Raw genomic sequence first — 25,758 nt, 5'->3', positions numbered from 1 at the left:
TTATTAGATTTTCATACCATCTTTGGCTGTCTTTAGTGTCCCTTTAAGGTGTATTCAAAAGCTTCTATAGCAGGCTTTACAATTCAACCCCGTTTTCCCCACCACACTTGGCAATTGCAATAGTGAAGTATGAAAATAGCGGCATGAAAAATTGCCGGTCGTGCAATTCGGCAGAATCAATAGGGACTATTCCCAGTTGTTGCTTAAATAATGTTAAATAAATTGAACGTGCATGCATATGATCAATAGGCAATCTTAATAAGCAGCATTACTTGTTTCTCACCCGCCGTGTATACGGAATGTGTGTACGCAATTTGTCCGCAGTGGCTGTGTAGAGCTTATGCCGATATGATTGCGGTGGAATAATTGTAGTTCTCAGTTATAACCTGTTAACTAGTATAATTGCGATTATATTTTACGCTAATTGTACTTAAACTGCATCATTAAGTCATATATTGCTCGATTGCTTATGTAAAGTATACTTGCGCTAGACTAACTGCAGGACTTTAAGTCGTTAATTAGTTATCTGCGATTAACAATTTCACCTTATGTTTACAGCATGAAATCCTATATCGTTGGATATATCTTATGAGGAATATAACTGCTCCTCTCTATTGACAGTCGTAAGTTAACTGCGGTAAAATGCAACGTTATCCTACAGCATCAAGTCACGTATAAGAAAATTATTCCTTGGTTGTTTCCGAGAATTCCAGAAACACAGAAGAGCCAGTAACTCGGTAAGGATGAAAAACCACTAGACTTACCCTTTAGAGAATCCCAATCGATGTAACTAAGACCATTCTCACGTTAGGATATAACCTTAGTTGAAATTGCTCGGCGATAGTTGTGAGCTTTAAATTTTGTCAATCCTACCACAGGTCGCCTCATGGATAACCGACCCCAGCCGCCGCTGTGCGGAAGTGCGACCTCACGCTAACTGGACGCTGCCGATGGAAGTTGCCAGCCAAAGGTTGCAGCTGCGGCCACGTGGTGTTCGATGGCGTCCGTTATTTTATAGTGCATAATCGTGCGTGTATAGCTTTTTGTTTTCTTTCTTAGTAAAGAATAGCTTCGAAAGCCACGCCTTCAGTCTATGCAGGACTAGAGGCTGGTGCACACGTTTGTGTTCTAGGCGGGCCCTTCAAAGCGCTTCTATAGAGTGCCGGCCTCTTCAGCACCACCGCTCCATAAAACGCCTCCCACCCACGCATTCTCTTGTATCCGAACAATAAATGCGTGGTACCCTGCCGTTTCCCAGAACCGGAGAATCACGTAACTCGTTCAGTATCCAGATGATCCAGCACTAGAAGTGCAGCCAACGAAGCTTGAGATGCGGCGCACCTGTGTAGACGCAGAATCATCTGTCCGTTTAGCATGGTTATTCCTTTGACCGGTTTGTCACCGGAGCGAGAGCAGGTGAAGACCACGGGGGGTGGTGTGCGAATGTTAACGCCGCTGTTATGGTGGACATGAACTCGCTGCCCGTGGCCATAGCAATTTTCGAAGCTCTGGGTGTTCCAGAGCATCAGTATCATCCCTGGGGACGTGAAAATAAAGCTGCTTCGCGTAGAGGTTGACATTGCCTGGTCGTAATATTCCGAGACATTTGTGCAATTTCTGGATGGAACCTTTCGCCAGACATGTCTTCTTTCGTTGTAATAAAAGCTGACATTGCACCATTCCTGACGTCTATAGCCAATCTTAAACAACGGACAAAGGATCAGAGTTTTTTGTTGTGTTAAGATGTTAAGATTGCTTTCTTTGTTAGACGCAATGTTTTCGGGAGGAAGGCTACGATGTAAGCGGCATAACGCCCCGCTTTACTCGAACCGTACAAACGTGCTTGCGTGGCCGAAGGTCCGCTTTCTATAATGAGGGTATATATTGCATGGCTGGATTCGGATCTCTTCCTCCCATGTCAATGGCAAATCCTTAGTTCAAGCGCCTGCCATTTCCGTCATTACGTGTGACCTGGTGACGTCACAGGAACCATCGACAACTGTACCACCTTCCAGACAAGCTCGTGAAAGGGACTGTGATGTGTGCCCCCAAAATGCGACAAACATTTCAAAAATTATTTGTCAGTGTATAGACTGTCTATACGTTAAAGAAATTTATGGTAAAGAGCGAACGCTTTTGTACCAGCCAGTCCAGCAGCCCAGTCGACTGTAGCGCACCAATCGTTAGGAGATTGTTCGATTATACTTCGCTATCGGAGGCGGTTACTTTCTGTTTTAAGCGCGTGCCGCTTAAATGCTACGCCCTGCCGCGGCCGCGCATCGTCGTGGTGCTTTTTTTTTTTTTATGCCTGGGCCTCAATTTGGGTCGATGTAGAACCTAATTTATTGCCGATTATGTACGCAGCATCATTTGTCTAATCGTGGCTTTCACGTAAAGAGGCGCCACATATTTTGCGAACTGAGCAATTTCACTCCATATGAACACAAAAACCGATACAGTTGGCCTCGCTGTTTTGGCGCGTTATAAGCAATCTGAATGCTGATGGCCCAAAAAGACACACCTGTCAATGCGAACAGTCAAGACATGGACGATCCCAATAAAATATTTTTATTATTATGACAAAAAGTGTCGCATTGATGGAGTCGCAGCCCATTTTGTTCACTGCAATCAAATTGCAAAACACTGACACGACGCCAGAGTAGGCAATCAAACCGAAGCAAAAGAAAGTGCGGGTAACCAACTCTTAAGCTTCACCTTAAAGGATGTGACACAACAACGTTGAAGGTTCCCATTTGCATCTGCCCTTGCGGATTCTTGTCTGCGTACATACACTTTGTAACTCGCTTCATCACTAATCACTCAACTCATACACTCTAGCACGCAGTCGTAAATTATTAGTTGAAAGACCACCCGACATAGATATAAAGTCCTACTTAACCAATAAGCCGTACGAACGTCCGTGTACCTGCGTTGCTTTGCATGTCTGGCTAGGAACGCGAGGGCCCTGGAGGCGAAAGCCTTTATGGGCTCATAAGTGTGGACAGGATTTGTTAGTCCGTGGAGAATGTCATACAGTCATTGTGAAGAATGAGTGGTTATATGAGATAGAGGGTGAAAAAATGTGTGTGCAAAATTTCGTTGATGTGGAGTAATTAAATAGAGCAAAAAGTAAATTTGACGTCAAAATAGCGAAGGACGTCATAGAGTGTGCAGATGTCAAAACAGCCACGGAGGTCGAAATGATGCAAAATACATCAAAGTTGTACAAAAACGTGGGGAAAAGAGAAAAGGAAGCAAATGAGTGAAAAGTTATTAATGACGAGTTGCGCACGCATAAAAAATACAGGAAGAGAACAATGGAGATGGAAAGAACGCAAGTGAAAAGAATCGCAAGGCTTTCGCCTTACCGCACTTAAGTGCTTCCAATGAATTTTCCTCTCACCCTCTCCTCTGAAATGAGAAGCCCGAGTCGGCAGCTCCTACAATGTCGGTGATGTCGCGTGGCGTCGCACAACCCTACGACCAATCAGTGGCTGCCTGTGTCCACCTGCACGTTGGTGGACTGAAGCCAGAATTCAAGGCGAGCCGAGGAAGTAGCGATAACCTTGCTGCCGCGGAAGAATAATCACCGGAAAGCATGTGGTCATTAAATGGCAGATGGCCCCAGCCGAATTCTAATTTTTATTTATTTTTCCTCGAAGGTCCCTTTCGGGACACGGGGGGTGGGGATATCACGGCAAAAAATATTATACATTAATGAAAACTGAACAAAAATTCCGTTGATGAATAGGCTTCCTCGATAGTGGTCTTGAACAGTCGACGATTCATGATGGTGGCCACTTCAGCGGAGAGGTCATTCCAGTCACGGGCAGTTTAAAAAAAAAAAAATGATTGCTGGAATGTAGTGGTATGTGCACGTTCAGGGTAAACAGCGTTCGGGTGGTTATGGCGGGAAATGCGATGCACACGTGGAATTAATCGGTTGGCTTCTGGAAAGTTGTGAAAGAATTTGTGAAATAAGCAGAGACGTGTGCCCCGCCGGGGTGGTGCAGTGGTAAGACGCCCGACTACTGTGCCGGAGTTCCCGGGTTCGAACCCGACCACGGCGGCTGCGTTTCGATGGAGGCGAAACGAAGAGGCGTCGTGTGCTGTGCGATGTCAGCGCACGTTAAAGATCCCCAGGTGGTCGAAATTACTCCGTAGCCCTCCACTACGGCTCCTCTTTCTCTCTTTCCACTTTCATTCCCACCTTCCTCCCTTCCCTTACGGCGCGGTTCGGGTGTCCACAGAGCAAGTGTGACAGTTACTGCGCCTTTCCCTTCCTGTGAACCAATTTAAGCAGAGACGTGCTGCGTTCCGACGGGTGACTAGCGTAGGCAACTGCAATCGTGATTTCAGACCTGAGATGCTGGTATGATAGGAGCAGTCAGATGAGATGAACCTGGCGGCACGATTCTGAACTGACTCAATGGTATTAACTAGGTTATTCTGATGGGTATCAAAGACAGAATTAGCATATTCAAGTTTAGGTCTGACGTACGTCTTGTAAGCGAGCGATTTGAGAGAACTTGGTGCTAGAGCAAGGTTGCGCCGAAGATACCCAAGGACACTGTTTGCAGAGTTAGTTATGTTGGTGACATGGAGAGTCCAAGCTAGATCACGAGAGATATGAACGCCTAAGTATTTGTAATGATTGACCGAAGAAATTGGGCAGTTATTAATAGTGTACACTGTCACGATGAAGTTGGGACGACGGTGAAAAGAAATCAGTGAGGTCTTTGAAACATTAAGAGACATGAGCCACGTGTTACGCCAATGTTACACTTGTGAAAGGTCTTCTTGAAGAGCGACGATATCTGAAGAATTTGTTATGGGGAGATATATGACACAATCATCAGCAAACAATCGGACGCTGGAAGAAAGACTAAGTGGAAGATCATTAATATATATTAGGAAAAGAAGGGGACCTAGTACACTTCCCTGTGGGACGCCAGACCCCATGGGTGAAAGAGATGATGAGTGACAATTAGCATAGACGAACTGATGACGGTCAGTTAAAAAGACACGAATCCAATTAACGATGAAGGGGTGCAGATTCAGACGGGAGAGTTTGTGTATTAAGCTGCCATGAGAAACTATCGAGCGCCTTTTCGAAATCATGGCACACAGCGTCACTTTGAATATTACGGTCTAAGTACGAGTGTAAGTTGTGTAGGAAAAGGGCAAGCTGTGTTTCACATGAGCGGCCTTTAAGGAATCCATGTTGATTAGGCAGGAAGAAATTTACAGAAGTTAAAAAGACAGCAACATGTGAGTACAAAATAAGCTCCATGATTTTGCAGCAAACGCAGGTGAGTGAAATCGGGCGATAATTTAACGGGGATGAACGGTGACCTTTCTCGAACACTGGAATAATTTTGCCGATCCGCCAGTCACGTGGCAAAGATCCTGATGATAGCGATTGCTGAAAAATGAGTGACAAAATCACACTGCTGATATCTTTAGTATTCTTGAGAACTTTTGAATTTATGCCGTCAATACCAGAGGACAAAGTATTGGTTAGCGAGTCAATAATTTTGGCAATGCCTTGAGGTTCAAATGATATGTTTTCCATGAGTGGATGATCCAAAAATGGGATATCGGGAAAGTTATCGGCAGGTTCCTTAGTGAAAACAGAAGAAAACGCAGAATTAAGGACACTCGCCACATCAGATTCATTAATGGGAAATCCGGAATCATCACAGAGGGTAATGACCGAAGGTTCATGAGGCATAACGGTTTTCCAAAATCGCTTGGGGTTATTTTGTAGCATTGACGGTAAAGTGTTGGAGAAGAAGGTACGTTTTGCTTGTGCTGTTTGCGTGTTGTAGTGTTTTTCGGCGCTGTAATACTTCGTCCATGCTAGGAGAGAGTTAGCGAGTTTAGCCTTTCGAAATAAGCGTTTTTTCTTGTTATTTAGTCTTGTTATTTAGTCACAGCACCGAAGAAAATCATTTGCGCTCCTGGCCACCAGGGCTAACGAGGTGTGAGACAGCTGACGCGGCTGTCCGAGCGCTTACTCACCGAGCTCCTCATCACAGCTCCTAACTCAGAGATAAACCAGCCACTTCAGTCTGTTCAAGGAAATCGTAAAACATTACAACCACCGCCTTTTGCAAAGGGACTGAGTAAAACAGTGGAGCGAACTTTAAGGCTCCTTCAAACAGGTACTCTACTCTGCCATGCAATCATAATACACTACGATCAAACACGGGTGGGTGATACCCGCACTGTGAGAAGACATCTGATATCCTCCACATGGTATGGAAATGAACTCAAAATTATCACTTCCCCCTACCCCTTCCTGAGAGACATGGGAAACTGCCCTCCTAACCGCTCTTCGATCGCTATAGAGTCTCAATGGTGAAATGGGTGCGAGAAGGGGCCTCGTCGGCAGTGTCCCAGACTAAGGACGCCGACCATATAGCGAGGCCACTCTATGGCTTCCAAATTCTAATTAATGAACGTTTTCACCACCTGCCAGAGCTATGCCTGTGATTTTGCGCGTGTCTGGCTTAGAGAGTACGCGCGAACTGGTCCCGGTTCAACAGAACCGTATTTTGGCCTTAGACAAGAGAAGCGAGTCAGGTCGTAGTCTCGTCGGCGCGAAAGTTTCTCCCACATGCTGATGCAATTGCTTCATCAGCATGGGCACTTCTACGTGGAAAGTTCCTCTCGGGCGCTGATTCACATTTGTCAGAAGGATCATGAGGCCGTCATCCCACTGACCATCGACGCAGCGCGTACCCAATGTTGCTAAATGCGACCTCTTAATAGTATATTCCACGTTGATTTGCTATGACATTAGTGGTATTCTACGATATCATTCTCAACCTCATATATCGCGTTAGCGATGGGTCTCAATAGTGTGAACGATCATTTAACTGAATCAAAATATATATCAAGCATTAGTTGCGTGCAATATTTGGCCGTGGGCTAGCACCCATACAACGAAAGCCCGTAGCAAGTATTTCATAGCCTTAAAATTCAGTGTCTCTTTAACCTCCCGCATGGCGGTCTGGAACCAGCATCGCGGGCCGCTTTCGCTACTCTGAGAGACGCACTCTTTTCACGTAGATGACAACACACTCTTGTGTAGAGGCCGGATTTTTAGGCTATATAAATGCACGTTATGTGCGCCAAAAAAAAAAAAAATGAGGGGGGGGGGGGGGGGGGGGGCAGTGAAGCTTTTTTTTAGGAACCGATTGGAAAAAAATAGGCACTGTAAACTTTACAAAGAGTGCACATGATGTGAGATACAAAAACTGGTGGGCATTATCTGCCGCGAAATAAAGAAACGGGAGGAAACGGCTTGGGACACAAGAAGGTGCTTTCAGAAATACGCCCTTAACTGAAGCAGTAACTGCTCCAACAACACGTTCTTTTATTCCTTTTTTCCACTCGCAGTGCGCGAGTGGAACGCGCTTGACCCAGAAATAACACAACAGAAATCACCTGAAAAGTTTACCGAGCTTTTGGAAAAGTCGTTACTCCCGTCGAACACACCATGAATCTATCTTCTGCTAAATGTATTTCCTTGTGCTGTCTTTTTGGTTTCCATTGTTGCTGTAACGCGAGTGTACCATTCTTTGTATACATTTATTTTGAAATTCTGAGTGCTGTATAGCTTTTTTCTTTGTACCTCGTCTTTCTTTCGAATTTTAGTGATGTGAGTTATCGATTCTGCCGCCTTATATCCTCTGGTATATTTGTTTACTTTTTGCCCTGTTAGACCACAGTGTACCATTTTGTGTGTGTGCGTGTGTGTGTGTGCCCACCCCTGTTACAATCCCTCTAGGGATTGACAGTATTTTGAAATAAATAAATAAATAAATGCTTTTTGGTGAAGCCCTGAAGCTAGGCAGGTGGCATGGATTATCTGCGGTTATAGAACAACAGCAGAAGTGCGGCCTTTCGTCCGTATAGGTTACTGCATCCATGTAAAAGAGCAAAAACTCGGTGTCCTCCGCGAAATTTCGGTGGAGTATACTCTCAGGAATTAGTCAAGAAAGCAGCCTATAGTTTCCCCATTCGTCCCTTCCGAAAGATTAGGGCATGCAAGGAAACCTTGTATCCTCATCGGCTTCAAGCTTTGTAACTAGAAAGAGACCAACAAAAGATTCCTTCACATCCGTCGTTTCGTTTACGGAGTCGCCAAGCTCATCTTGCACCGTTGCAAGGACTTCCTCATACAGAGGCTGGAGGTAGTTTTTTCGCGGTGTAGCTTCGGATGGGTACTTTCTAGGAATGGTTTAAATGGCGGATTTTCAATTTTCATCTATCGAAAGTTCGCGGCTACTAAGACCTCGAAAATCAGAAGAGAAAGCATTCTTCCTATACCATTTCAGTCAAGAGCTTAATGTTGAGTGTTTAGTTCTTGCCTTGAATGTTTGCTCAATGTCCGACAGTTCTTTAGCAAACGATACTTCATTCCGCTTGGAATATTAGGAAAAAAACACGAATATATCTGTTATGTAGGATAAAAATAATTAATGTAATAACAGGCTAAATAGCCTAAGCCATGAAGGAACGAGCATTTGGGGTATAGGAAGGCAATACATGATATGTACGCTTATTTATTTATTTATTTATTTATTTATTTATTTATTTATTTATTTATTTATTTATTTATTTATTTATTTATTTATTTATTTATTTATTTATTTATTTATTTATTTATTTATTTATTTATTTATTTATTTATTTATTTATTTATTTATTTATTTATTTATTTATTTATTTATTTATTTATTAGAACCTCAAGGGCCCCCAGATGGGACATTACATGAGGGGTGGGCACTTGAACGGCGGTTAACAATGGTTTTTGTGAAGTGACATTGTGCGGCATTGAAATTCGTTCCATATGTCTGAGTTACGAGTAGGGTAATGCGCTTCCTTTCTCTGCAATCACTTAGCTTTAGCCTATAAAAAGGAAATACGTAACATGTCAGCTTTTTGAGAAAACTGGCTTGCCTGCAGAGAAAGGAAGCGCATTACCCTACTCGTAACTCAGACATATGGAACGAATTTCAATGCCGCACAAATTATGGTGAGCAGATGATTCAATGTCGCCTTCCAAAATTGTTAAACTTACTGCATAAGCATGATTTTCAACTCGAACAGTCATCGAAAGATGACATCAGAGTAGTTTTATCAGCGACTGAACCTGTTTGTCTTTGATATGCTATTTGAAGCCTTCAAAGTTGTTACCTTGATGTACTACCTTTGTGACGGGAATTGATTGCGATTGTTTTTCTTTCGTGTAAAAACTCAATTTTTAAATGTTTTGCTGTATTTTCTTCTTTTCTGTGGGCGACAGTTTGACACTGCTATTATTATTACTGTCACTGCTGTATTGCTGACACTGCTATTATTACTACTGCTATATGGAAAGAAATTGGTCCTTTTCTGTTGCATTACTTTGCCTGATCATCTCGCTTTTCTTTTCTTTGTTACCGATTCTCTGTTCATGTGCAATAAGGTGCTGGTTCTTGTCAATTTTTTATGCGCTATCATTGAACGCGGTGTCTCGTCGAATGTACTTCTATTTATTTTATTTTACTGTTTTTTGTGGACGCTACACTGCTCTGCCTGTGTATTTTTACTTTGTATTTTCTTCGGGGGGGGGGGGGGGGGGGGGGGCTCGTCAAGCCGATTGCTCGGCTTTTTCTCCCTGCCTCCCCCATCACCTTGATGGAAAATAAAGGTATTATTATAACAGTCATTTATTGCGTTAGCAATACTGCGCCAGGTTTGGAGCCGTCGTGTATCCCCGGCCGGCCGCCGTGTTTGACCTTGAACAGCAACCGCTTCAGCCGAGCTCCGCCAGCCTGGCCGCGCCGAACAGATGATTCGCCGCTGCTTCGGCCTTGTCGTGTTTGCTTTGCTATGCAGGCTGCTAAAGAGAGATTTCGGCGACAACGTGCACAAGAGACAGTGGGAAGAACGTCGTGCTAAGCGTCGTGCACAAGATGAAGCTCGGCGACTGCGCTCTCCGAGTGCTTCCACCTCATCGGCTACTGATGAACGCATGACTGCTCAAGAACGCCGCAATGCCACCAAGCGAAGACAGCGCTCTGAAGAATCGCCGGAAGAACAGTTGCAACCATTGTGTGTCATGTGTTACTCTATAGCCAAATTATCGAACCACGCAAGCTACGCCACAAGCGAACACGCAAGCGTATAGCCATGCGGCCATTGCTAACGCAATTTACCAGGCTTAACCAAAGCTAAGCCACTGCCAAAATTTTTTAATTAGCGGCTCGTGGTGAAATAAACCACGTTGAAAAGCTGCTGGGGAGCGCTTCACAAATTTCGGGCACTAGTAATACATGTCCGCTATATGCTCATATTTTCCGCCTGATGGGCAGAAAACAGTTTCAGCATTTGCGGTGTAGAATGGTGCGCCAGTAATCCATTGCTGGACCAATGCACTCTTGCAAGGTTTTCCTTTTGGCATTGCAGGTAAGGCCAGTCGAGATCCGTATCCAAGTATGTAAATACTAAGACGTTATGCATGATGTCGCGGTGCGTCAGCGCCGCTTCTCCTGCTTAGTATTAGCGGTGTATTTACAGGGACTTTACGCCATCCGGCGAACAGCGAGGGAACTAATAATAATAATAATAATAATAATTGGTTCAAAGGAAGGGAAAGGCGCAGTATCTGTCCCACTTACTCTGTGGACACCTGAACCGCGCCGTAAGGGAAGGGATGAGGGAGGGAGTGAAAGCAGGGAACTAGTCCGATGGAAGAATTGAGGAAATATGGCGCATGAGTGGCAGTGGAAGTTTATAGAAGAATTAGTTGTTCCTTATGTTAGGGCATGCATGTGTCATCTTATGCTTGCACAACTGACAGCTTTTCAGTGAAGGTACATTATCACCAAATGTCATTTGATGAGTATAAAATGCGGTCGGAGCACAGGGAAGGATGATAAGGCGGATTAACCAGAAGCAAATTATAACCGGTTAGGCTGGTTCTATCTGTTTTTTGTTTTACAATTTCCAGTTGGCTCCAGCCACGGAGTAAGGTAGACAGGAGCGCCGACTCCGCTCTTTGGAAAGGCGAAATATTTCAACATCGGAGAAAGCTTTGTAGCGGATCCAATAGATGACACTAGCATTTATCACCGACTCTGCTAGCGTGCCGCCGCCGCGCCTTCGCTCCGGCGGTGCCGTGCTGCCGCCGCGTCTATCGTCTGCTTCTTGTCGCTGCACTTGCGTATCGCCTGCATCGCCGTGGGGAATATATCCCTTGAAATCGTGTTGTCTGCATCTTCCAGCTTCACTGAGTTGTCACCTGTTGCCTGCCTCATCGCTTGCATATATCTCTTTCAGTCCCGTTGCGCTCATCTGCTTCATACAGCTCACCAATTTTCCCCCCGATTCGGATCACTCATCAGCTTTCGGTTCTTAATTTTTTTGAAATATGGTGGGAATTGCGCCCTTGACATTGTGAGCCCGTTTTTCTTCATTAAGTAATACGTTTCCTTTATAGCTGCTATAGTATTTTAGAGAAAGAAATTCATCCTTGAAATGCCGCGCACCCGGTGCTTTTGCGCTAATTCCTGGCCAATCTGCGGAATGTTCTGCTTCCGCTGCTCGAAAAGCTTTGAATCAGTTGGCAGCTGAAACAAGGGGTCTTTTTCGTTTTCTTTGCCGTACCCTGAATTACATCCAACGACGAAACACTTCATCGCCTACCCTAATATCCACACATAAAAAAAGAAGCAGTGCACAGTATGCGCTCCTCACACGTATGTCTTGCTGTGTGCCGTTCCGTATGCGTACTGCTGATCTCACTGCGTAGTTTGTCGTCTGCATGCCCCTGTCGACTCATTTTCAAGGGAATACGCACATGACAAAAAAAAAAAAAACACTGACGAGGCTTTATGTTAAAGGTTTACTTTAAAAAAAAATTAGTTGGGGCTTAGCTTGGTTAAGTCTGGTAGCTGCGAAAGCAATACCCTGTGGCTACGCCCTGGTTCGTTGTGGCTGGTGGTGGTGCTTGTGGTTAGGCTTGGTTAATCTTGGTTATGCTTATGGTTAGACTTGTGGTGTGGCTTGGTGATGCAGCGGTTATACAGTGATTCACTCTGGATACGGCATGGTGTTGTTTATTAAATATGTTAACTGGTTATTCTGTGTTCCTGTGCTGTCGTTGTTCCGGGGTTTCTCGGCCACGTCGCTGCCGTTTGGTCCTGTTCCAATGTTCTACACTTGAGAGAGATACGCTACTGTCTTCGGTATCGCTATCCATGGTGTTGAGCGAACTCATAAAATCCATATTCCATTCTTCTGTTGTTTCCGCAGAGGAGGTTGTACGTTGTCGCCGAGCTGCATACTGGGCACGCCGCTTAGAAAGTCTTTCTTCGCGCTCTTCTTCCGTCTCCGTAGCTCGCCGTTGCTTCATCCGTTCATTCCGGCGAGCTGCCTTAGCGGTAGACGGCATCGTTGATGCACACCGCCTCGTATGGCTGACGGCGGGAGCCAGAGCCCGATTTATCCAACTGTATGACATCACTCCGTCTGTAGCGCTCCTCGCGGAAGTAGCGGGAGTTAGGCCGCCGTTGGTGTGCACCGCCTCGCATGACTGACGGCGCGAGTTGGGCCCCCGATTTTTGCGGCAGATGGCATGACGTCACTCAATCTGTAGCGCTCCTCGCGGAAGGAGCGGGAGTTAGGCCGCGTTGGTCATGGCCGGGCTGCGTATTTGGGTTTGCTCGGTACGGTGGCTCCGCAAGGGACAAAGCAACAGAAGAGACGAAGAAAACGGGCTGTTCCAACTAGCATCTACCGCCCCCAGGAGCCGAGCAGCCTAGCGATTAGCGGCGCATGCTTTTTCAATGGGCGCCACGTTGGACGCGGCACTAGCTTGAGAGAGCCTATAATACTACTACTACTACTACTACTACTACTACTACTACTACTACTACTACTACTACTACTACTACTACTACTACTAAATAATAATAATAATAATACGCTACACAGTAATATTTATCTGCTAATTATTAATTATTATTATTATTACAGACAATTCAGTGCCAACTTAGTGAAACGAGCCTTCCTCTATACTACTACTACTACTACTAATATTTAGCCAGTTAATTTGGCCGTTACCTACAGACAATTCATTGCCAGCTTAGTGAAACGAGCCTTCCTCTATACTACTACTACTAATAATAATAATAATAATAATAATAATAATAATAATAGTAGTAGTAGTAGTAGTAGTAGTAGTAGTAGTAGTAGTAGTAGTAGTAGTAGTAGTAGTAGTAGTAGTAGTAGTAGTAGTATAGGCTTTCTCAAGCTAGTGCCGCGTCCAACATGACGCCCATTGAAAAAGCATGCGCCGCTAATCGCTAGGCTGCTCGGCTCCTGGGGGCGGTAGATGCTAGTCGGAACAGCCCGCTTTCTTCGTCTCTTCTGTCGTTTTGTCCCTTGCGGAGCCACCGTACCGAGCAAACCCAAATACGCGGCCGGGCTAAAGGGGAGACAGGCGCGCAAGAGCGCGCGCCTCTCTCCCCCTTTATTCCGGCCATGCGTTGGTGTGCACCGCCTCGCATGGCTGACGGCGCGCGTTGGGCCCCCGGTTTTTGCGACAGATGGCATGACGTCACACCAAGGGTGAAGCTAAAGGTCAACGGTATGCACCGCCTCGCTACGCTGAAGGCTTGAAAGTGCAAGTAGTATTGCTTTCACAATAAAAGCTAGAAGTTGGTCATGACCACGATTCCACTTGTGCGTTTTCCGCCTAGCAGACGACGCGCAAAGCTTCCCCTCCGTCTGCTCTCCGCCCGTTGTACGCAACAACGCTCACGCGGTCGCCGGGATCGAGCTCGGGTGCATTTCGTTTCGCAACACTGTTGACAGGTGGTGCGCATATTTGTCGCTTTCTGCAAGGAGGATTGGGGAGGAGGAAAGCGTGACCAAACCCACGTCGGTGAGGAAAGGGAAGCGGAGGGAGAGAGTACAGTGCGAAGCTGAGTGCCGGACGCGGGCTCGGCGTTCGTGTAGCAAAATCGGCCTACGCCGAATGCATTGCAGCGTGCCAGAGTCGGCGCTCCTGTCTTATCTTACTCCGTGGCTCCAGCTAAAACCAACTAGGAATCTTTCAGGAGGACCTTTAACTCATTTCGTACGCTCTCCAAAATGCGGCGCCATCCAGTCGAATACAACTTTTCTAGCCAAGTTCTATAAGCTGCAACGAAAAAATCTCAGAACAAGAAAAGTGGTTCTTTCGGTATTTTATGGTTCCATGGTTGTCATTGTTTGCACAACCGGCGTCGGTTTAGTGTTCACCAAAGCCAATTCACGAGATCATCTAGTGTTTCTAAGTGTTTCTTTACTCACGAACAAAATGTAACCGAAAGAAGCCAGATTTTGAAACTAAATCGGCACTGTTTTCCTCACCCTATTCTGCAAAATCGAATGTTTTTAGGCCACAACGTCGGAAATATAGGCCTACAAATACACGTATACCCAAACAGGCATTTACAGGCACTATAAAACAAGCGTTAAACGTGTTGTAGACGCCTAATCTGTGCTCATATATAAATAACACGCTCCTCCGATGCGTTAACAATGCAATGAACCAAACATATATTTCATGGAGAGTAAGCTGGCCACGCCCGGAGCATGTGGCTTTTTGGATTTCCTGGACTCATTACCTACCTTTTAAGGACCTAATAGGTAAGGCGACATTAATTTTCCGCAAGACATACCCTCTCTGTCACTTTGACTTTACTTCCTTGTTATGGGAAAGGGAGAGAAGAAAAAGGGTTCGGTGATATATTCGTGACATTTTGGTTTCGTTCACGCTACGGTGCACCTATTTCATAAACACGTTCCAGGCGCTTCTCAGTTGAGGAAGAAGTGCCAGTGACCCATGCTTTCTTCCCTTAAACCACAAAACAAGACGCGGCAATCAAATTTTTTTCAAAATTACTTTAGCAACACTAATTCCTAATTCAGTTCAGTTCAGTCGTTCAGTCGTCCCCGACTCTTCGTAACCCTATGGATCGTATCACGCCACGCTTTCCGGTCTCTCACTATCTTCCTAACATCGCATAACTTCATCTGAAGCGCCTCGAGGATGCCATCTAACCATCGCATTCGCTGCCTACCCCTTTCTCCAGTGACCCTCAACCTTTCCCAACATAAAATCTTTCTCCAGCGACTCCTCTCCTCTCATCAGATGACCAAAGTAGCTGAAATTTAACTTTAGAATTTGACCCTCCAATGAGCAGTCAGGGTTTATGGTCGGCAATATCGACTGATTTGATCTTCTCGCAGTCCATGGAACTCTCAAGAGTCCCCGCCAGCCCTACAATTCAAACGCGTCAATTTTTCGGCGGTCAACCTTCTTCACAGTCCAACTCTCGCATCCATGCATCACAACTGGAAAGACCATAACACGAGTTATACGGATCTTGGTTGGCAGACTAATATCTCTGCTCTTTACTAGGCGGTCAAGGCTAGCCATGGCTCTCTTTTCCAGAAGCAGGCGTCTCCTAATTTCATGGCTGCAGTCTCCTTCCGGGGTAATCTTGGAGCCCATGAGGAGAAAATCTGTTACAGCCTCCACTTCTTGTCCCTTGATGCTCCAGGACTTGATAGGGCAAGACGCCATGATGTTTGTCTTTTTAATGTTCAGTTTAAGCCCAAACTTCTCACTCTCTTCTTGTACGCGCATCAGAAGTCTCTTGAGTTCCACTTCACTTTCTGCCATTAAAGTAATATCATCCACATATCTAAGGTTGTTGATACGTTTTCCAGCAACTTAACTCCAGCTGAAGACACGTCCAGACCGGCCTTCCTCACGATGCACTCAGCATATAGGTTAAATAGGCAGGGCAACAGTATGCAGCCTCGTTTCACTCCTTTCTCAATCGTAAATTAATCAGTAAGACCATGCCCAGTTCTGACTGTGGCTTCTTGCCCTCCATACAGGTTCCTGAGGAGACAGATGAGGTGAATTGGAACTCCCATCTCTTGGAGAGCTTCCCACAATCTGCTGTGATCTACGCTGTCAAACGCTTTCGCATAATCAATAAAGCAGAAGTAGATGGGTTTCTGGAACTCTCTTGCTTATTCCATGATCCAGAGAAGGTTGGCAATCTGGTCTCTAGTTCCTCTGTCCTTGCGAAACCCAGCTTGCCCGTCCGGAAGCTCCCGATCCACATACTGCTGCAGCCTACCTTGGAGGATTTTCAACATCACCTTGCTAGCATTCGAAATAAGCGCGATCGTGCGGTAGTTGGGACAATCTTTGGCATTGCCTTTCTTTGGGATGGAGATGTAAACTGACCTCCTCCAATCATGTGGCCACTGCAGGGTTATCCAAATTTTCTGACATAATGTATACAGAACGTTAACAGCGTCATGATTGAGGTTTTAAGCAACTCAGCTGAAATGCCATCAATTCCGCTAGCTTGTTCTTAGCAAGACTGGCTAAGGCCCATTCGACTTCACTCTTCAGGATGCCCGGCTCGAGATCAGTAATCACAACCGTCTTATGTTGGGTTTGCACATCCGAGTCCTTCTTGTACAGTTCTTCTGTGTATTCCTGCCACCTCTTCTTTATCCCTGAGGCTTCAATGAGGTCCCTGCCTCGTTTGTCCTTTATCACGCCCAGCTTAGCACAGAAGCTTCCTTTGATATCTTTGATTGTCTTATACAGAGCTCTTGTGTTCCTCAATTGGCTGTTGTCCTCAACTGCTTGGCACTGTATGTTCAGGAAGGCATTCTTATCTCTCCTTGCTATTTTCTGAAAATCCGCATTGAGAACCTTGTATCTTTCTTATTCCCCCATACCTTTTGCCATCCTCCTTTCCTCAGCTATTTGCAAAGCCTCTTCAGATAATCAGTTTGCTTTCTTGCATTTCTTTTGCTTTGGAACTACCTTAGTAGTAACTTCTTGCATTATATCACGAACATCAGTCCACATCTCTTCAGTCTCTGTCTTCTAAATCTAATTCTTGAAATCGATTCCTCACTTCCACAGCATATTCTGATGGAATTTGATCCAGGTCCTACCTGAAAGGCCTTCTAGTTTTCTGCGTTTTCCTCAATCGAAGCTCAAATTTGGCAACAAGAAGCTGATTATCGGTGCCACAATCGGCACCAGGCCTTGTTTTTACTGCTTGTATAACGCTTCTCCATCTCTGCCGGCAAATAATATAATCAATCTGATTCCTGTACAGACCGTCCGGTAAAGTCCATGTGTACAGGCGCCTCTTGTGCTGTTGAAAATGAGTATTCGCTGTGGTCAGGTTATTTTCTTGACAAAACTCTACTAGCCTCTGCCCAGCTTTATTTGGCTCACCAAGACCGAACTTGTCTGTAATTCGGGATATTTATTCACTCCCCACCTTATCATTCCAGTCTCCTATAAGAAAAAGGACGTCTGATGGTGGAGTGCGGTCTAAAAGGCATTGCAAGTCAGCATAAAATATCTCAACGTCAGCTTCTTCAGCAGTAGTGGTTGGTGCATAGACTTGGATATCTGTTATGTTGAAAGGGTGACCTTGGATTCGAAGTCAAATCATTCGGTCGTTTTTGGGGTTGTACCTTAGCACTGCTTTGCCCATTCTTCTGTTTACTATGAGAGCGACCCCATTCCTTCTCCTGGATTCGTGCCCACAATAAAAGACGTAATGGTCGCCGGAATTAAATTCTCTCATTCCATTCCACTTGAGCTCGCTTATACCCAAGATATCAATGTTCAAACTGTTCATTTCTCGCTTGACGACATCCAGTTTACCTAGCGTCATAGATCTTACATTCCACGTTGCTATGTGATATATCTCCTTGCAACATCGGACTTTCCGGTCGCTTCCCGACACATCCACAACTGAGCGTCCTTTTGGCTTTAGCCTAGCCGCTTCATTCGTCCTGGAGCTACTAGGAATCGCCCTTTGTTCATCCCCAGTAGCATGTGGAACGCCTTCCAACCAGGGGGGCTCATCTTCCGGAGCCATATCATTAATGCTATTGTGACTGGCCATAGGGTTTTCTTGTCAGAAAATACTGGAGTGGGTTGCCATTACCTTCTCTAGTGAATCACATTTTGTCAGAACTCTCTGCCGTAACCTGTCTATCTTGGGTGGCCCTACACAGCAGAGCTCACGACTTCGTCGAGTTTCGCAAGCCCCTCTGCCCCGACAAGGCAGTGATCAATTCCTACTTAATAAGTTATATATCATATAGTCGAAGTCGTATTCAATTCTTATGCATGTATTCAATTCTTACGAATGCATTGAACTCTGGCCCATCCCCATTGTGGGTATGTGCCGTATGCACAGAGGAAAGAAGAAGAAGACGCAGAAGGGTCTCTTCACTTCTCAGGACGTCCTCCGTTCCACGTAGGAGTGCCCGTCTGCGTACAATAGCTTCCTTTAAAGACACCTTTGGCTGTAAAACATCTGCACGGCAGAAAATAGTGGTCAGGGAATTTCGAGAATCGGCTCAGATCATTAAGCACCGTAGACCAGAATGACTGAGGCCTAGTCTAAACGACGACAAGCCATTGCAAGCGGCAGTTATAATGAGCTCAGAGCACTTACCTGAGACCGCTGTCGCCTCAGCCCCCGAACCGAAAGCCAGCATTGATCCCAGCCGTGACGATGACCATGCGCACTCCCTTAAACCCAAAGGTTCTGAAGCGGCCATGGCCCATGCAGGCGACGACCAGGCAGAAAAAAACAGCCATCTAAGCGCCCCTGGTGACGCCCAGGCATCTCACACGGGACATGCGCCTCAAGTGGCCGGGGACGCTCCGGAAGTCCTACTGGGCGCCCAGGAGCACGCTCACACGCCGGCAGTGCAAATCGAGGGTCTCGAACTGTGGTACAGCAGCGGAGACAAGCGGGTGGACATCTTCAAGGGCGTCAACATGACGGTGCCTCGCGGGGGCATCTATGCGCTTCTCGGGTCCTCGGGCTGCGGCAAGACGACGCTCCTCCGCTGCATCATGGGACGAAAGCACTTCCAGAAAGGCACAATCAAAGTCTTCGGCTTACAGCCCGGCACACCCGGATCTAAGATTCCCGGCTCGAACGTGGGTTACATGCCGCAGGAGCTGGCCCTCTACAACGCCTTCAGCATCGATGAGACGCTGCAGTTCTTCGCTCGACTCTATGAACTTAACCCGCAGGAGTGCAGCGAGAGGACTGAATTCCTTATTGGGCTATTGGACATTCCCGACCGGCATCGCCTCGTGTCGTACCTGAGCGGAGGCCAAAAGAGACGCGTCTCCCTGGCTATCTCTCTAATCCACAAGCCACCGTTCCTGATCCTGGACGAGCCTACCGTCGGCATAGACCCGGTGCTCCGTAAGACCATCTGGAGTCACCTACAAACGCTTTCTGAGAATGACAAGATGACAGTCATGATCACTACGCACTACATTGACGAGGCACGGCTGGCTTCTAGCGTTGCCTTTTTGCGAGAAGGCGAAATATTGGCCGAAGAGTCGCCCGCAAAGCTCATGCAGCTCCACAACACGCGAAACCTGGAGGAAATATTCTTGCGTCTCGCCAGGCAGGAAAAGTCAGCCTTGCCCGTGCCGGAAGTGGTCACTTACGATGCCTTGCCGAACCTTGAGCCGACGCAGCTATCCTTCCTGGCTTCCACCCTTGAGAAGCGACCGCCACTGAACAAGAAGGACATGAAGAGGTCCCTGTCCAGAATAGGCGTCTTGTTCGGCAAAAACGTCATCAAGTTCAGGCGTAGTTTAGGGCTTGTCTTGTACAGCTTGTTCCTGCCGGCTATAGAGGTGACCATATTCTGCTCCGTCCTCGGCAAGGTTCCCTCTAACCTGAGAGTAGCCGTCGTCAACGAAGAGGTTGCGCCGCCTGGCTCCACCACCCCGCTGCTGAGCACTGGTTTCTTGGAAGCTCTGGACCCCTCAATCTTGCCTCAGGTAAGAATCTTTAAGCAGCATTTAAGAAGTAGACGTTTTCTTTTTTTCATTAAAGGGCATCAGCATTCAGAAAGACAAACAGGGCAGACACTGTCGGACAGCTCCATCGTGTCTGTCTTTCTGTGCGCATGTTTAGAAATGCAGCGCTAGTTTACTTTCATGAAAAAAAAAAAAACATTATTCACCAGCTAGCCCCGCAAAATGCCCTGCTAAGAAGTATGCATCAAATTTTTCCGTGCCTGGTTATATGCTTGTGTTTGATGCCTTGTTACCCAGTGGTAGTGAAGCGGGCTTAAAGCGTTCCAGCGCACCACGAGCGATTTTTTTTTTTTTTTTCAGTTTCGATTTCTAACGTTCGCAGCACAAATTGGTGCAAGCATAAGAATCCAGACAACGCGTGACGCGCCGGCAAAATGTTTTCGCTGTTCCGAGTAACTCGTAGGTGCAGCACATCACACGTACCCCGCCGCACTAAATGCCTTCACCGTAGTCGATGTCGTCACTCTCTTTGCCATATTGACTCCGTTGAGTGAATTAGACAACCCATGAACGCAGTACACTGCTGCCTCCACAACCATTTAAAGGTTGACCCGTTATCGAGTCCTCCAACCTTTTAACGGGCAAACGATTCTGACGACGGGGCTAGCGACCGCAGGCTACGTGGACTGGTAAGTGTCGAGGAAACATCCAACGTTTATAGATCATGAATGATCTATAAACGATGGATGCACCTAGTATCGACATTTTGAAACTGCTACGTTTATATCTGGTATTCCATCTGCGCGCGTATTTATGTTTCTAATTTCACGACAGTGTATCCCGCAAATGTTCCCCTCCATTTGCAAATGATCATATAACAAACATTTTGACTTGCAACACAAAGTACCCTATTGAAGCGCAAGTATAGTGCACTATAGCGCTAGCTTCACTAAGCCATGTCAAGCCAAGGTCGCTGTGCGGAGCCGCTACTACGCAAGCGCCCAGCAATTGGTGCGCGGCGCGTGACGTCAAAGTTGCACCGCCACCTGCGCCATATTCTGCATGCTGGAAAGCTAATGTGAACAGACGCGAACGCAGACTTGCTTTCGCTCGTATAACTAGGTTTCAGCCGTGCTCAGACCTGCACCTTATAGACCGAGTGGAGAGGAAACGCAAAGGCGTCCTTGTTGCTGTGCGATGTCAGAGCACGTAAAAAATACCCAGGTAGTCGAAATTATTCCGAAGTCCTCCACTACCGACACGTTTCCCTCTTATTTCGCTCCCACCTCTCTTACGACCCGCGCAGAAGGTGACAGATACTGCGCCTTTCATTTCCTGTAAGCCAATTTACATTAACAATACAAATGAAGAGCTTGGCAAATGTAAAGTGGGACGAGCCTTGGAACAATCTTAGTCTGGTGTCCACCAAGAAGTGAGAGGGACTGTGCCTTCGCGTCGAGAAAATGAACGTGCTCGCCGCGTACCCAGTCAGGTGTCGACCAAGAATATAGGAAGAGGGCGAGGAGCTCGAGGATACAGTGCTCTGGGTATTCTAGAGCTCTATATCGAGGATAAACATTTATTTTTTGAGGAAGTCAGCCAGGCAGGAGCTTCCACGCTAGATGGCCAGGAGCGCTTGAGCTCTGGTGACCTGGGTAAAAACAGCTGGAGTGGAAGCAGCGCCCGTCAAGCCTCCGCGACGCCATCTTGAGGGGGGACAGGAAAGCCAGCCGGTTGCCGCAAACGGGCCCGCTTAGCGCATAGAGAAGTGGAGGTTCAAGTGCACGGCATGTAACACGATCAAGACAAACTTTGTTAGTTCATGCGTGGCTTACCGTTGTACTAACTGTGTAAAAACGACACCAGGAGTCACATTGCACAAACTGCGCTCGTTAAAGCTCACTCCGAACTGGATGTGCTCCTTGCCTTGCGGCGCCTACGAGAGGACATATAGCGGATGTTCCTTTTCTGTTAGGTTTCCAAAGCATAATAAGGCGCCCGCGCGAACACTTTTCGAACGAGCTGTTCGTCGCGAGGGCTGGCAAACAAAACGCGGAAACTGTTTGTCTTCGGTTCATTTCACTCCAGAATTGTTTCACTAAACTGGACAAACGGCACTGTTGCACATATGCTCTGTGACGGTCCTGTTATTCCTGGAGCGGCTGCAGGCGCCGCTAATCATTATACAGACTTATCACAGTGTCTTCTCTGTATTAAAGAGATGGCTGAAGAACCTGTGCACGATTATTATGGGATAATGATGATAAGCTCTTTATTTACTCCCAAAATAGGGAACCAACCGAAAGACTGATTGCACTGCAGAGAAGGTCAGCGGGGATCCCTTGAAACTCTGCGGCCTCCAATGCGCGCAAAATGAGCTGGCGCTGTTGGGCGAGCTCGGTGGTACGCAGGAGGGACTCCCACGCATCCATTGTAGCTGTATTGTCTGCGTTGTGTCGTATACATGTCCACACCATGTGAATGAATGTGGCCGGTTGTGAGCAGCATTTGCACGTAGGTGCAACAAGATTTGGTAAAATTTTGCTACATAGCTACATGGGTTTGGAAAGGTTCCCGTTTGTATTTTGCGCCAATGGACAGACTCGCGCCGAGATAGTTCCCTGTGTGCAGGGGGGTATAGACACCGTTTGAGCCGATAATGCTGGAGGACGTCCGTGTACGTAACAAGGCGTAAATGAGTGCCTTGGGGAGTGTCAGAGGAAGCGGCAGGCTGAGGAGGGTGCTCCGCCCAGTAGCTGAGTTCTCGGGCCAGAGCATGCGCCTGTGCGTTTCCGCTGAGCGCCTCATGGGCTGGCGCCCATATGAGAAGACGAGGTGTAGACGGTAAGGGGAGAGATCGGAGGATAGTGTGTGCTTGTCGGGATATACGACCTGCATCGAAGTTACGAATTGCTTGTTGAGAATCGCTAACGACTACTTTGGTGGAGGAGTCGGTCAGATTAATATGAGAAGCGTACACAGGTCGTTCAGTCGAAAAGCCGTCGCCGTACACCAAAATTGAGAAAAATGTGTAGAAAAAATTATAGGAGCTTTGTGTGGGGCTTTTGAGGCAATGGCGTCGTATGCCTTGCACAGGTATGACGTGTTCAGTCGGATAGAGCGTTGATAAAATTGGATTACGGGTTAAGGAGGATTGGGAGGAGAAAGTTGAATTCAGGTTTCATTAAGTTTTATTAATGGTGAGTTAGTATAAGGGGCGATAGGGCTTATTATATAGGCTTCATCATCAGCCTGACTATACCCACTGCAGGGCGAAGGCCTCTCCCATATTTCTCCACTTAACCTGGTTCTGTGCTAGCTGCATCCACTTGACCCCTGCGAACTTCTTAACCTCATCCGCCCACCTAACTTTCTGCCTCCCCCTGCTACGCTTTCCTTCCCTTGGAATACAGTTTGTTACCATAAGCGACCATCGGTTATCCTCTCTTCGCACTACATGTCCTGCCCATGTCCATTTCTTCTTAATTTCCGCTAGAATGTCGGTAACTTGAGTTATTTCTCTGACCCACTCTGCACGCTTCCTATCTCTTAATGTTACCCCTACCATTTTTCGTTCCATAGCCCTCTATGGGCTATGGTATTAGGCTTAATTAGGCGCAAAAATTTTAGATTAGGGCGGATTGATCTGGATTATGATGGTTTAAGCTGGAATATGACAGTTTGAGTGGAATTATAATGATTATTTTGGATTAACTAAATTATAGCGGATTACGTTTGATTAGAGGTGATTACGTTGGGTTAAGACGGATTAGGTTGGATTAAGGGTGGCCGCATTGAATTATGCAGATTAGGTTAGATTAAAGTTGACTAATTTGGGTTTTTCTAGATCAAGTTAGATTAACGAAGAATTGATTTCGCATTCATAGCACGTAAGTAGCAGCGTTTGATTTTAGACTCTATGCGTCGAGACCAATTAATGGTTTGACATTGTAGAATAAAGTTCAATTTTAATCATAATTACTAATCATCAGAAGTTAAGACCTTAGTGTAGTGCAATGACATTAGTTCAGTGGAACCCAACTCGATATAAGCTTCGCTACGGTGTATGTCTTGAAATTACTGCACACATTTCAATTTTAATCACAAATAACTAATTATTGTTGATTATTTATGAGGTGCAGTTAGTCCAATGCAATTTTAGCCATCATAAGCTATCCAACGATATACGACGTGTAGCTATAGCATAAAGTTTATTTTTATTCATAATTAGCTAATTAGCAGTGATTAATTAAGACCTACAATTTGCGTAGTGCAATTATGCTCGAAATAAGCTAGCTAACGACATATGACTCGGCGATATCGCATAAAGTCCTAAGTATAATATCGGGAAATTAATTCACTATGTTTAATTAAGATGAAATTAATCCAGTGCTATTCACTCGATATAAGCTACGCCACTATGCAATACTAGCGTTGCTACTGCTTGACTCAATAATAATAAAATAATAATAATAATAATAATAATAATAATAATAATAATAATAATAATAATAATAATAATAATAATAATAATAATTGGTTCATAGGAAGGGAAATGCGCAGTATCTCTCACACTTGTTTATGTGGACACCTAAACCGCACCGTAAGGGAAGGGAGGAAGGTGGGAGTGAAAGTGTCACACTTGTTTATGTGGACAACTAAACCGCACCGTAAGGGAAGGGAGGAAGGTGGGAGTGAAAGTGTCACACTTGTTTATGTGGACAACTAAACCGCACCGTAAGGGAAGGGAGGAAGGTGGGAGTGAAAGTGTCACACTTGTTTATGTGGACAACTAAACCGCACCGTAAGGGAAGGGAGGAAGGTGGGAGTGAAAGTGTCACACTTGTTTATGTGGACACCTAAACCGCACCGTAAGGGAAGGGAGGAAGGTGGGAGTGAAAGTGTCACACTTGTTTATGTGGACAACTAAACCGCACCGTAAGGGAAGGGAGGAAGGTGGGAGTGAAAGTGTCACACTTGTTTATGTGGACAACTAAACCGCACCGTAAGGGAAGGGAGGAAGGTGGGAGTGAAAGTGTCACACTTGTTTATGTGGACAACTAAACCGCACCGTAAGGGAAGGGAGGAAGGTGGGAGTGAAAGTGTCACACTTGTTTATGTGGACAACTAAACCGCACCGTAAGGGAAGGGAGGAAGGTGGGAGTGAAAGTGTCACACTTGTTTATGTGGACAACTAAACCGCACCGTAAGGGAAGGGAGGAAGGTGGGAGTGAAAGTGTCACACTTGTTTATGTGGACAACTAAACCGCACCGTAAGGGAAGGGAGGAAGGTGGGAGTGAAAGTGTCACACTTGTTTATGTGGACAACTAAACCGCACCGTAAGGGAAGGGAGGAAGGTGGGAGTGAAAGTGTCACACTTGTTTATGTGGACAACTAAACCGCACCGTAAGGGAAGGGAGGAAGGTGGGAGTGAAAGTGTAACACTTGTTTATGTGGACAACTAAACCGCACCGTAAGGGAAGGGAGGAAGGTGGGAGTGAAAGTGTCACACTTGTTTATGTGGACAACTAAACCGCACCGTAAGGGAAGGGAGGAAGGTGGGAGTGAAAGTGTCACACTTGTTTATGTGGACAACTAAACCGCACCGTAAGGGAAGGGAGGAAGGTGGGAGTGAAAGTGTCACACTTGTTTATGTGGACAACTAAACCGCACCGTAAGGGAAGGGAGGAAAGTGGGAGTGAAAGTGTCACACTTGTTTATGTGTACAACTAAACCGCACCGTAAGGGAAGGGAGGAAGGTGGGAGTGAAAGTGTCTCACTTGTTTATGTGGACAACTAAACCGCACCGTAAGGGAAGGGAGGAAGGTGGGAGTGAAAGTGTCACACTTGT

The 25,758-nt window shown here is 46.0% G+C and overlaps 1 protein-coding gene across 1 annotated transcript in view; it reads left to right on the top strand.

Moving 5' to 3' along the window:
- Positions 1–18,673: 18,673 nt before the first annotated feature.
- Positions 18,674–25,758, top strand: part of LOC146178132 (ABC transporter G family member 23-like) — a 16,706-nt gene continuing 9,621 nt past the window's right edge. The window contains exon 1 of the mRNA XM_084579637.1: positions 18,674–19,927. Within this exon, the coding sequence (XP_084435763.1) occupies positions 18,674–19,927 (1,254 nt within the window). The remainder of the gene's footprint in view (positions 19,928–25,758) is intronic.

Source organism: Amblyomma maculatum, chromosome 9 (assembly GCF_055883805.1).
Source record: "Amblyomma maculatum isolate TAMU_Amacu chromosome 9, ASM5588380v1, whole genome shotgun sequence".
Lineage (NCBI taxonomy): Eukaryota > Metazoa > Arthropoda > Arachnida > Ixodida > Ixodidae > Amblyomma > Amblyomma maculatum.
Note: the sequence above shows the minus strand (reverse complement) of the source record. Positions and strands in the feature narration are given on the sequence as shown.